Here is a 13,699-nt window from a genome sequence, read left to right as displayed (position 1 = left end):
CAGGGCAGAAGTCCAGTGCCTATTGCTGTTTGCTTAATAGGCTGCACTGTGAGGAGACATAGAAGCAGCACATTGGTGGGACTTGCTGGGCAACTGACTTTTGCAGACAGAGAAGAAACTTTCCTCAAGGAGTTGGATGCAGCCAAGAGCGACAACTGAGTGAAAACAAAGTTTGGTTCCTCAGAAAGATCAATAAAATTGGTAAGACTCTATGCAGACCAACTATCACAAATAGATGTTTGATTTTGTCAAAGAAACTAACGAGCTAGATAGAGAAATGTATCATATTTAAGATTTGGAAAGATCAATATTATTAAGATTCAATGATTGTTTACAATCATTGTTGACTACTGTTGAGAATCAATGTTTTTTTTTTCTCACACTATTTGTTGCACTCTTTATTTACTGTAGGGTTAATCTTATGAATATAAAGGAGAATGAAAATATATCTTTGTAAAAATTAAGAGTGGGAATAGGAGAGACAGGAGGAAGAAGGGTGGGAGTGTAGGTGGGAGGAGAGTAGAGTGGGAAGAATCACTATGTTCCTAAATTTGTATATATGAAATGCATGAAGTTTGTATACCTTAAATGAAATTAAAAAATAAAAATAAAATTGGGGAGATTCCAAAAATAAGAGTCATTAAAAAATAAAAAAGCCACCAAAACTACCTTATTTGCTGAATTGTGTCCTTTTATTATCCTGAATTTCACAACCAGGAATCATTTGCGAAACCTAGAGTTGTTGATATAGAGTAGTTTAAAAAGTTATTTTCCTTTATCTGAAAGGCAGAGGACAGCATTGTGACACAGCAGGTTAAACTGCCACCTGGGTCAATAGCATCCCATACTGGCATATAGTTTCCAGGCCCACTTGCTTCACTTTCAATCCAGTTCCCTGTTAATGTGTCTGGAAAAGTGGCGGATGATAGCCCAAGGGCTTGGGTTCCCTGCTGCCCACATTGGAGAATGAGATGGAGTTCCTGGCTCCTGGTTTCTGCTTGGCCCAGCCCAGTTGGCAGTAGCCATTTGGGGAGTGAACCAGCAGATGGAGGATCTCTCCGTAACTCTTTGAAGTAAACAAATCTTTAAAAAAAAAAAAAAAAAAGCAGAGAGAGAAAATCTTTATTTGCTTGTTCACTCCTCAAATGACTGCAGTAGCTGGGCCTATAACTCCATCTGGGTCTGCGTATGGGTGGCAGGACTTAATCACTGTTGCCTCCTAGGGTTACAACAGCAAGAAGTTAGGTGGAAAGTTGAACAGTTGAGACTCAAGCCAGGCACCCAGACATGGGATGAGTATCTCAAGTGACAGGCTAAGTTGCTACTCCTCAATGGTGGCTCTTTGTTTTCATATTTTTTCTAAAATATCAACTCTTTGAGAAAAAGAGTCAGGGCTGTGTATAACTTACATGTTCAACTTACTTGTTTTAATTATATGCCTGACAAGTGAAAGAAGACTATAATTAAATGCAGTGATTTAAAAAACAGAGCTCAAAGACAACAAAAAAAACCAAACCAAACCAAATGAAACCAACAAAGGCCTCAGTTTCATAGGAACCTTAAAATCAAACTCTTGAGTAATCCCCATGCTATGATTAATGAAATGGCTTGATGAGAACAAAACTTGAATATAATGAAGTATGAAACATCACAGAAATGTTTAGACTATTCCCATAAACATATTAAGATTCATAAAAAATTTAAAGATTCACGACATTTCAGTGCAGAGTAAACATGGGAAGTTTATAGATATATCAATAAGAACACCATTTAATTTGGCTAAATAAGCTAACAATGTCAGTGCTTCACAATTAAATCATAATTCCCTGTTGAGACATGCTGTATTTTTCTATTATAAAACTAGTTTTGTATAATGACCAACTTAAACATTTTTTCTCTTCCCATTTCACAGACTATTTATACTCTCTTCATAATTTAGTTATCATTCACTTTTTTTGCATACTTTTACTCTTCAGTTTACATGTCTATACCAAAATTGTCAAGTTTATTTTTTTTTTTCTCTCAGCACTCTACCAATCAGTTCATCATACAGGTCTTCTGCTTCTTCAGCACTCTTGTATATTCATCATTATAAGCTAAATAATTTATTTTCACATTAAATTCTTTTTTTGAAGATTTATTAATTTATTTGAAAGGCAGAGTTACAGAGAGGCAGAGGCAGACAGAGAGGTCTCTTATCCGCTGGTTCACTCCCCAAATTGCTGCAACAGTCGGAGCTGAGCTGCTCCAAAACCAGGAGCCAGGAGCTTCTTCCAGGTCTCCCACGCAGATGCAAGGGCCCAAAGACTTGGGCCATCTTCCACTACTTTCCTAGGCCATAGAAGACAGCTAGATCAGAAGTGCAGCAGTCGGGATTCGAACTGGGGTCCGTATGTGATGCTGGCACTGCAGGCAGCAGCTTTACCTGCTACACCACACCAACAGCCCTAAGTTTATTATTAACCACAAACCTGACCAGGTTCCTCCCACCTGTAAGAATTTTATAATTTTCTCCAAGTGATCATTCTGGTCTTATTTTCATTTACATATATATATATATATATATATATATATATATATATATATATATAAAATCAGATATTCCTGTTCAAGTGGTTAGTTAACAGTTTAAAGAATCTAGACCAGATGAGACCCAAAAGTGTTAAGGCCTTGAAAAGGTGTGCTTCATTTTCATTTTAAAAATAATTAAGATTTCCTTAAACTCTACAGAAGGACATTCACCCTTCCAAAGCATTCCAAAAATGTCAAGGACAGAAGAATTTTCTGTTGCTACAAATAGAAAAGCCACTGCAAAACTCATGAACATTTCAAATGTAATTATGAGCAACACAAACCTGGAACCGCCTTTATATGGTGTTGTCTTCCAGAATCAGTCAATTCATATTATTTTTCTTAGTTTATTTGAGGTGTATAAAATAAACCAGCGTTACACAAAATTTTTAAAAATTTTGAACTTTTATTCATAAATTACTTACATCAACAAACACTGAACATGACAAACAACATGGCTTCTTTTACAGTTAGAAAAATAAATAATTTTAATAGCAATCTAAATCTGCCTTCTGTTTCCACAGAAATTATTGTATTACACATATAGATTTTCAGAATGTTCCTGACCTTTACACTGACTTAAGAATAGATACTGCTCTATTTTTACATAGAATTCTAAACTGTCAAAACCAATTCATAGTAACTTTCTACTAGGAGGCACTGAACTTCATAAAAAATACAAATTTTATAAATTTACTAATTCAGATAATTTGGTTTATTATGATTAATCCACAAAAATATAAAGTCCAAATGTGTCAACTAAAAACATGGTAAAATAATCATGTATAAAGACAAAAATTTACTATGGTGAGAGTAAGATTAGATTCATATTCTGGAAAGGTAGCTTTGTTCCCAATATTCCTTGTACTATTTCTGTATACTTTAAAACAACACAATCTCAATCCAAAAATGAGTAATATCCAGTTATTTGACTCTTTGTTTTTTTCTTGCTTGAAACTGCTCTGTTTTGTTTTTTACAGATTTAATCAGCATTGACAAGGCAGGATCAATGGACTTCTTTTGTGATTCTTTTTCTTTCTCACTTTCTTTCTTCTTTAATGCTTGGGTGAGTTCTTGTTCTTTTTGTTCTCTTTGCCGGGCTTTCTCTTCAAGGATTTTTTCCATAGCTTTTGTCTTCTTGAAATTAGGATCTGAGGGATCCAAATTGAACAAGTGGGAAGTATACATTGCCTGAAACCGTGCATCGCTAACATTCACCTGCAAATCCAAAATAAATAAATTAGAAAGGTAAAATTAGTAAACCCAAAGGCCAGAAAAGGGGTCAGATATACAATGCCTGAGTTGTTGATTATATAAAATTTAAATCTGAGCATTCTGCATTTTTCATCTTCAACAGTTTTAAGGCCTATCCATGGACCATAATGTATAGGGCACACTGTTCTTAACACACAATGACAATTTACTTGAAAGGGAACTATATTGTGGGTCATACATGCTGTGACCTGTAACTATAATGATCACCTGGAATGAATCAATATAGAAGTAATTCTCATGGCAGTGTCTCCCCATGTTTGTAGGGTGAAACTGATTTCATAACAGCATAAATATGCCGATTAGGCACATCCTGCTGGAGTTTCTCACAAAGTCACTGCATTCGGAGCACATTTTAAGAAATTTTAACCTTGGTGCCAAAAACAAGTAGCTACTGAGAGTGATTCATAGATTAAAAGATTTAAAGACTATGACGGGAAAGAATCCACCTCTGAAGCCAAGGTCTGGTCAGACACAAGCCCCAAATTTATCTTCCATCTCTCTAGAAAAACATTGTGGTTTCACATTTGAAAGTGTACACTTCACTCCAGTCAGGCTTTTGAGTGTTTCCGAGCACAGGCGTGAACAGGAAGAAAGGGAAACGTGCATCCATCTGGAGGCAGAGTGTAGCTGCTACCTAGTTATAGTGAGACCAGCAGACATGATACCCAGAAGAAAAAAACTCATGGAAAAATTTTTTAGGCATGATCATTAACATGTTCAGGCATATCTTGTAACAGGATATTTGATTACAAATCACTCTTTGATATCATATTCTCCATTCTTTCAATAATTTCACACACCTTCTTCTGGGTCTGTTCTGTCTTAAACGTTGGAAGTCATTATCAGTTCCTAATAGCTGTTTATAGTTTTTCTGCAGAGTGCTCAAACTCATGCATTGGGTTTTTGTAGCCACTAGGAATATGTACTTAGCAAAAAAGAGGAAAAAGGAGTGAGGGAAACAAAAAATATAACAAAAAAACAACCATGGGCTACTGTGCTGGCCGCTGTATGCAGTGAAGGCATGCCCAGATGTGTCTTGGGTTTGCTTAGGCACACCTTTCTCAGTGTGAACATCACACTAACACATGTGGTTTCAACTTCAAGAGCGACATATTTTTGGTATAACATGACTATCAAAATATGTTTTATGTTTTATCTTTATCTGGTGCTCAAGAAAAGAACCAGTGATTTGATCCACTCTAGGGAGGAACTGGTGACGCTGGACTAAAAGATGGTAGCTTTTGCTCTACCATCAGCCCTTCCTAAGATGTTTTCAAGGGCAACTAATTATACTCAGTTTCCAGCTCTAGAGCTAACTTTAGATTCAAATCCAGCTTTAAGAGGCTAACAACTTGTATCCCTGGTTACCTCAAAGTCGTCCTCCAGTAATTCCTTCTTTTTCATAAGCTGTTTTTTCTTCTTTTTGCTCAGATTCTGGTGCTCCACAATCTTGTCATAATTGAAGTGTTTTTTGCTGTCCTCCTCCTCATCCATCATGAGCAAAGCCATTTCAGCCTTAGAAGAAGAAAAAGCTCAAATGTACAATGATTTTTTTTTTTTTTTAGACTTTGTTTATTTGAGAAGTAGAGTTACAGACAGACAGAGACAGTCTTTCATCCACTGGTTCACTCCCCAAATGGCCACAACAGCTGCAGCTGAGCAATCCGAAGTCAGAAGCGAGGAGCCTCCTCTGGGTCTCCCACATGCGTGCAGGGGCCAAGCACTTGGGCCATCTTCTACCGCTTTCCCAAGCCATAGCAGAGAACTGGATTGGAAGAGGAGCAGCCAGGACATGAACTGGTGCCCATATGGGATGCCGGTGCAATAAAGGAGGCTCAGCCCTCTGTGCCACAGCACTGGCCCCTACAATGAGTTTTTCCACCAAAGAAGAGCCTGGGGCACAGATATCTCTGTAGGAAGGGAGACTCCATAACTAAAGCTCCAGTGTAATATCTGGCATCTGCAAGCTGACTGCAGATTGCTGAAACTCATAGCAATAATTTAGAATCCTTAAAAGTGACATCACTGAGAGTAGGCGAGGAGTGTAAGTTCATATTTAAAAATGAGACCACAATTCAACTAGTGTAACTTGGTTAGTAGGCTGTAGGAACAAGATTCCCCAAATTCCTCAAAAAAAATTTCTTACTTTCACTTTCTCTTTTTTAGCACTGACAGTAAATCTACCAAATGATACTATTATCTATTTTGTGATGCAAATTATACTCTCTGAACGTGTACCATTTTAACGAGGATTTCTTTTGCATTTTTTGATCTTAACTTTTCCAATTTCAATGATTTTTTATAAATATTTATTTATTTACTTGAAGGGCAGTTACAAAGAGAGATCTTCCATCAACTGGTTCACTCCCCAATGGCTGTGACAGCTGGGTCTGAACCAGGCCAAAGTCAGGAATGTGAAACTCCATCAGGGTATCCCATGTGAGTGGCAAGGGCGCAAGTCTCAACCCATCTTCCACTGCCTTCCCAGGCACATTTTTAGGGAGTTGGATCAGAAGTGGAGCAGCCGGACTCAAACTGGTGCTCTGATAAGGGATGCTGGCATAGAATATCAGCAGTTTAAACTAATGAGCCACAGTGACCCAATTTCAAAACATTTCTATGAAGGTAGTATTTTTTTTTTTTTTTTTTTGGACAGGCAGAGTGGACTGTGAGAGAGAGACAAAGAGAAAGGTCTTCCTTTTTGCCATTGGTTCACCCTCCAATGGCCACCACGGCCAGCGCGCTGTGGCTGGCGCACCGTGCTGATCCTATGGCAAGAGCCAGGTGCTTCTCCTGGTCTCCCATGGGGGGCAGAGCCCAAGCACTTGGGCCATCCTCCACTGCACTCCCTGGCCACAGCAGAGAGCTGGCTTGGAAGAGGGGCAACTGGGACAGAATCTGGCGCCCCGACCGGGACTAGAACCCAGTGTGCCGGTGCCGCAAGGCGGAGGATTAGCCTGTTGAGCCACGGCGCCAGCCATGAAGGTGGTATTTTAATATTTATTCTGAAATGTAGTATGTTTCCCCTGGATAGGTATTTTCAACTAACCAGGGGATTAAACGGGAACCCTCTAGAATTAAGAAAATAACCATATATACCAAAGAAAATATAGAATAAGCTCCCAGACCTTTGTGAATCTTCTAATATTACCATTCAAGACTACTTTAATTTCCTTTCAGTCTGTCACTGGCACTTGCAGTGGCAATGGCTTTCTTAGAGTTATTTCTACAAAGGAATTTTTTTGGTTGCCTGTGGGTAACTTTATGAGTATTACCATATATACAATGAATGGAGAATAGAACGGTCCACAAAGATGCAGAGACTGAGTGTTCACTCAGGTTCACACCTAGACAGTGATATAAACATCTGCAACAGGGCAGTGATTTTACTTACTTATTTATTTATTTCATCTACTTGAAAAGTAAGGCATAACAGAAAGAGAGACAGGAAGGGAGAGAGGGAGAAAGCCTTTATCAGCTCGTTTACTTCCCATATGTCTGCAACAGCCAGGGCTGGGCCAGGCAAAAGACAGGAACCCAGAACTCCATCCACATGTTCCATGTGAGTGGCAGGGGCCCAAGCACTAAGGCCATCCTCCACTGCCTTCCCAGGAGCATCAGCAGTAAGTTTAATTGGAAGTAGAGTAGCCAAAACTCGAATGGATGCTCCAGTATGGGATGTGGGTGATCTAAACGGCACTAAACTTGCTGTGTCACAATACCTGCCTCTTAGGGGACATTGCTGACTTCAATTTCTTATCTCAATAAAAATAACCGTGGATCTCTGCAATCACTAAGTCATAAGGATCATGGCATTTCCAAGAAAGACTTAATTTTGGTTATAGAATTTATGTTGTTCACAATAATAAAAAGAAATTAGCATGCAACAAGACATAATAGAGAAGTATGTATTATAGAGAACAGCTTCAATTAAGGCACCTGATATTATTTTTAGGTCTACATAATAGCTTTTCTATTTCAACTATAGTAATAACTGAGCATCTCATAATAATGAGTCACTTTTCTCTTAATCATAAAGGTGCACAGGTTGAGACCGATTTTAACATTGTAATAATTGGAAGAAATGATGTTCTGTAAAAAGGCAACTATGCTGTCAAAATATTAGTTATGTACCTTATAATTTATTAATAAATTAAATTGTTAATATCATTTATTTTTAAAATTTGGAACAGTAGAAACTCATGTGTATGACTTAATTTAAATTCTACATATCAATTATCCACTAAGCACATAGTAATCATTTCATTTTACCTTTTGTTTCTCCAGTTCAGTTTCTTGCTCTGGAGATGTGTCATCTTTTGGAGACTTCACTGATTTTTTCTTTATACCTAGCCCAACAAAACGATGTAAGAGGATTAAAAATTATAGGGCTATCAGCAGTAATCTGTTTACTCTATGAACAAAGGTCAAAGACATTCAATCTTTGTTTAAAATCTTTGTCAAATTGATAAGAATCATGTATTGCTATATAGTTTTATACATTATATATAAATATTACATTTATAATATATACAATATAATATATATTATAGTTTTAATGATTTTGTGACTAATTTAAAATTTACTTTATATGAGTGAAGTTGAACATCTTTTCATTTGATTATGGTTTATGGCCCTTGCCTATTTTCTTGCTGTACTGTGGTCTTTTTACTTTTTATTTGTTGAATTCTTCATTTGGTGGAGCCATTAAGCTTTTGACTAAATGCAAATTATATATAATGCAAGTTAAAATATGCTATCTCAAAAAATAAATATTAAGTTGAAAAAAGACAAAAGACATTTAGAAATAATCTTAGCAATAAATATGTCATAACTAAAGAAAGAAAAAACATGACTTAAGGAAGACTACAGTTATGAACAGAATAAATACAATGCTTCTGCTGATGGTGAATATTATAAAGGAATTTTCTCTGAAAGTAATATGTAATTTACATTATCAACTAACAAAGAAAAAACACAGAACATTCCAAGATACAGAATAAGCATTTAAAAAATTCAGTATTCATGCTTGATTAAGGCAATATATACATTTAATGAAATTATAAATAAAATCCATTCAAGGATATTTCTAAAAAATTAGTAAGACAGATTTAATGTACTGTTGATACAATATAATGAAATTCCTAAAATCAGAATAACAATTGCTCTATTATACACTGAAGACAACAAAACAATATAGCTTAGTATACACTATAGTATATATCATTGGAAAAAGAAGGGAGTATTCAAAACTGGTGCTGGATTATTTGTTTCATTCTGGAAAAAGGAATGGAGTTCTAGCTTTATCTCATAATATACAGAAAGGTACAATACAAATAGATTTAAGAGTTAAACATTTACAACAAAGCAAAGAAACTACAACTCAAAGAAAATACAAGGAAACAGCTACCTGATCTTACATAGAAGAAATATTTTCTTACTGTAAGAACACTAGAAGGAACTGTAAAAAAAAAAAAAAACCCAAGTGATATGAATATATAAACTCCTGATACTGTGCTAGGTTTAAGTCCAGTCCTACCATGTTCTAGTTGTGGTAACTTACACCAGTGTCTGAGTTTTTTTTTTTTTTTTTGACAGGCAGAGTGGATAGTGAGAGAGAGAGACAGAGAGAAAGGTCTTCCTTTTTGCCGTTGGTTCACCCTCCAATGGCCGCTGCGGCCGGCGCATGGCACTGATCCGAAGCCAGGATCCAGGTGCTTCTCCTGGTCTCCCATGTGGGTGCAGGGCCCAAGGACTTGGGCCATCCTCCACTGCCTTCCCGGGCCATAGCAGAGAGCTGGCCTGGAAGAGGGGCAACCGGGATAGAATCCGGCGCTCCGACCGGGACTAGAACCCAGTGTGCCGGCGCTGCAAGGTGGAGGATTAGCCTGTTAAGCCGCGGCGCCGGCCTGTCTGAGGTTTTTAACAGTAGTACTTATTTTATAAGATTATTGTTAAAACTTACTGCATTAGTAAGTGTGAAGAGTGCAGTTACTGCCTGGCACATGATGCTATGTAAGTTCTTACTATTACTGTTATTGCAGTCTGACTGCACATACCTAAGATATCTTGGGTTCCTTGATGATGGTGTTGATTTCCTATTTTTTCTTCCTTTTTTGTGTTGTTAGAGTGGGAGAGGTTCAAAGTCAGAAGGTATCAGGCTACTAAAATAATTTGTCTCAGGCTTAGTAAGTGAGAGAACCATGAATCAAACCCAAGCACTGTGGCTGTGGCTCTTTCCTGGTAACCACTACACTACTATATGTCATTCTCCCTGTAACAGCCCATTCCATTTAAGATGTATTTTGTTGTGAAATAATAAAGTCGAAGTATAATAAACATACAAGGATGGCTGAATACCTGCAATTAGTGGGGGAAAACTGGAAAAGCAAAGCCTGAAGTTGAGAGAGGCGGGGCTGGCGCTGTGGTGTAGCAGTTAAAGCTGCCACCTGCAGTGCCAGCATCCCATATGGGCACTGGTTCGAGCTCAGCTGCTCCACTTCTGATCCAGCTCTCTGCTATGGCCTGGGAAAGCAGCAGAAGATGGCCAAGCCCTTAGGCCTCTGCATCCTCATGGGAGACCCGGAGGAAGCTCCTGGCTTAGGATCAGTGCAGCTCTGGCTGTTGTGGCCAGTTGGGGAGTGAACCAGCAGATGGAAGACCTCTCTCTCTCTCTCACCTTCTCTGTAATTCTGACATTCAAGTAAATAAAATAATCTTAAAAAAAAAAAAAAAGTTGAGAGAGGTTTCAGAAACTGTTCTGTGTATTAAGTCACCAGCAGTACTGAAGCAGACTCATGTCTGGTAGACATGCCTATGGAAGACAATATGCCAGCATTAAGAGTGCTGCCAGGTTCATGCTAAGTGCTATGAAGGCATCTGGTTTATACTTCTTGAAAGAAATATCTGATGTTTGCAACCCATCTCCCTAAAAGTAAAAATCTTTATTGTCCTATCTGAAATGTTTTTCAGGAACTGATGTATTTCCCGTAGGATTTTTTCTCTTTGTATATGCATTTATATTATGTACATGTTATCTATCCACTTTGATAGGGTCTAAACTCCCATCTTTTCTGCTCCTATGCTCTCAAGTCATGAGCGCCTTTTCAATGAATGGACAAGTGACATATGCACATCATTATTGTGTGGTAATGAAAAAAATCAGGCTGTATCAGGAGATAAAGATTTTCACATACAGCTGTGGAAATAATTTCAAAGAGCCCACGATGAACTGCTCTGGATTTTACAACAACCTGGTGAAAAGTCATAAAAATAAACTTGAAAGGAAGACTGCAGCAAGGAAGAAGAAATACAGAACTTCCAAGATGGTCAAGGCTAAAAATGATATCCATTTTACTGTGATGAAAATTTCTTTGCTCACAAAAATTTACTATGTGCTAGGCAGAACAGTTTAGTCAAAAAATAAATAATGTGTAGAGATTCTTTTTCTACTGTTAACAAGATCATAGTAAGAGGGCACATCTTAAACTGCTTTTTCTTCTCTGGAACTTTTCAGATTTAAGTTAGATACAGAATTAGGGAAATGAAAATTCCTCTCCTAAAATGTTATCTTTATTTTTCAGTGAATCTTCTGGTAAATAAAAAAACCAGGATTGTATATATATGGACTAATTTTAGTAAGTCAAATACCAACAGAGACTGCAAATCAAATGTTAGGACTGTTTTAGTTGAATAAGTAAATCTAAACAATCCTTACTGAAGCTACCACTGCTTTAAGCAAAACAAGTAACGGAATATATCAACAGAAAAAGATGTGTAACAAAACAAAACAAAACCCACAAAAAATGATCTGTAAAGGAAACTTTTCATTATTTGTAATGTTGATAACTGTAATCATTTTAAAAAAAAAAACTTCCTCTGGGGGTGTGGTGAGACAGAAGTTGAGAGCTCAATGGAGGGAAGATGTGGTCTCGGTACTGACCATAAGCCCTTTGGTGAGTGGCTTTAGTTCTTGCATTCAAGATCACCTGCTCATAATGAGAAATAGCCTTCCTCCAAAGCCAGCCATTCTGGCTTTCCTTGGAAATCCAGTAATTTCTCATGCCCAGCTCATGTGGGTAGTGGTGCTGGCTCTGGTCTTTATAACGTACTTGAAGAATTACAAAAAGTAAAGGGAAGCCCATTAGGATTCAGTTTTTATCAGTTATCATTTGGCCCTTGAAGCTATTCATCTATGCTTCCTGAGCTTCAGTTTACTCATCTATAAACTGGGTTGAAGTATGGATTAGAGGACAGAATGTAGATAAAAGCATTTGTAAACTGAAACAACTTAGAAGTATATTGCAAGCACACAACATACTACTTGTTGAATGAACCAAATACCTGTACTGTATTATTAGATTTTCATGGTGGTCTATTAACTATCTTAAGGCATCAAGACAAATGAAACATTATAATAGTGATGTGGTTTATTTCAGTTCCACTCCTTCAAAAGCAAAATCTTCAGGGCTTGTGTGGCATAGCGGGTAAGGCTGTGATACTGGCATCCCATATTGGGGCTGGTTCGTGTTCTAGTTGCTCTGCTTCTGATCCAGCCCTGCTAATGGACCAAGAAAGCAGTGGAGATGGCTCAAGTGCTTGGGTTCCCTGAATCTACACGGGAGACCAAGAAGTTGTTCCTGGCTTCTGCCTTCAGCCTGGCCCAGCCCCAGCTGTTGCAGCCAGTTAGGGAGTGAACTAGCAGATGGAAAACCTCTCTTTCCATCTTGCCCTTTCTCTCTGTGACTCTGATTTTCAAATAAATAAATATTTTTTAAAAATCTTCTTAAAAAGTTTATGTAATTAGAGAACAAAAAGCAAGTTTTTTCTAATATTCCAATTCTAATAGAAAAAATAATTTGAAAATTTTCTAATTTGAGAGGCAAGGAGAAAGGCTGCATTCAAGAGTGCACTTCCATCTGCCGGTGCACTCCTAAATGTCATAATGGCTAGGGCTGGAGCCAGGAGCCCAGAACACAAGCCAGGTCTCACACAAGAGGATCCCAGTTATTTGAACCATCACTGCTACCTCCCAAGTCTGTACTGATAGCAAGCTGCAGTCAGGAGCTGGAGCCAGGATTAAACCTTCAATGTTGGATGAGGGCATCTTAACATTTAGGCTAAATGTCTGTTTCAAAGAAAAAATAACTTTTAAATCCTCTTAGAAGTATATTTTCAAAATTTTCATTTGAAATCAAGTTTGCAATTTTAGAGGAAAAAATAAAGAAAAATTATAAAAGATCTCTGGCATTAATAATGCCTTCTAACCCAAGTTAAACCCAGCAGGTTCGGCAACAATCCATGAACACAATTCCTCCATTATTTTGAAAAGTGTGTAAGTTTGGGGCTGGCACTGGATAAAGACGCCACTTGCAGTGACAGCAGACCATTTGAGCACTCGTTCGAGACTGGGCCGCTCCACTTCCGATCCAGCTCCCTGCTAATGTGCCTGGAAAAGCAGCAGAGAATGGCCTGTACTTGGGTCCCTGTACCCACATGGGGAACCTGGAAGAAGCTCCTGGCTCCTGATTTTGGTCTAGCCCAGCTCTGAATGTTGTGGCCATTTGGGGAGTGAATCAGCAGATAGAAAATCTCTCTCTCTCTCTCTCTCTCTCTCTGTAACTCTAACTTGCAAATAAAAAAATAAACCTTTCAAAAAAAGTTTATAAGTTTAGCTCTACAGGTCTGCCTATGGCAAAAGTTTTTCTTGACAATAATGAATGTGATATTGTGGTGATAAAGTAACACACTCAAAAAGTCATCTGAGTTACTTCATATCTATGTTTAAAAAAATGAAAGCAGCAAACAATTACCTTATTGAGTAACCTGCCTATATCTCCTACTGAAATACCAA

General features: G+C 37.7%; 1 protein-coding gene across 2 annotated transcripts in view; it reads right to left on the bottom strand.

Annotated features, from left to right (window-relative positions):
- Nucleotides 1-2,980: 2,980 nt before the first annotated feature.
- The window catches only part of ESF1 (ESF1 nucleolar pre-rRNA processing protein homolog), a 70,878-nt gene continuing 60,159 nt past the window's right edge, over nucleotides 2,981-13,699 (bottom strand). For both annotated transcript variants that reach the window (XM_062203856.1, XM_062203855.1), the window contains exons 12-14: nucleotides 8,119-8,195; nucleotides 5,215-5,361; nucleotides 2,981-3,789 (exon numbers count right to left, since the gene is read on the bottom strand). In XM_062203856.1, coding sequence (XP_062059840.1) covers nucleotides 3,496-3,789; nucleotides 5,215-5,361; nucleotides 8,119-8,195 — 518 coding nt within the window. In that variant the 3' untranslated portion in view covers nucleotides 2,981-3,495. The remainder of the gene's footprint in view (nucleotides 3,790-5,214; nucleotides 5,362-8,118; nucleotides 8,196-13,699) is intronic.

This window comes from Lepus europaeus, chromosome 10, assembly GCF_033115175.1.
Source record: "Lepus europaeus isolate LE1 chromosome 10, mLepTim1.pri, whole genome shotgun sequence".
In the NCBI taxonomy this organism is placed as follows: Eukaryota; Metazoa; Chordata; class Mammalia; order Lagomorpha; family Leporidae; genus Lepus; species Lepus europaeus.
Note: the sequence above shows the minus strand (reverse complement) of the source record. Positions and strands in the feature narration are given on the sequence as shown.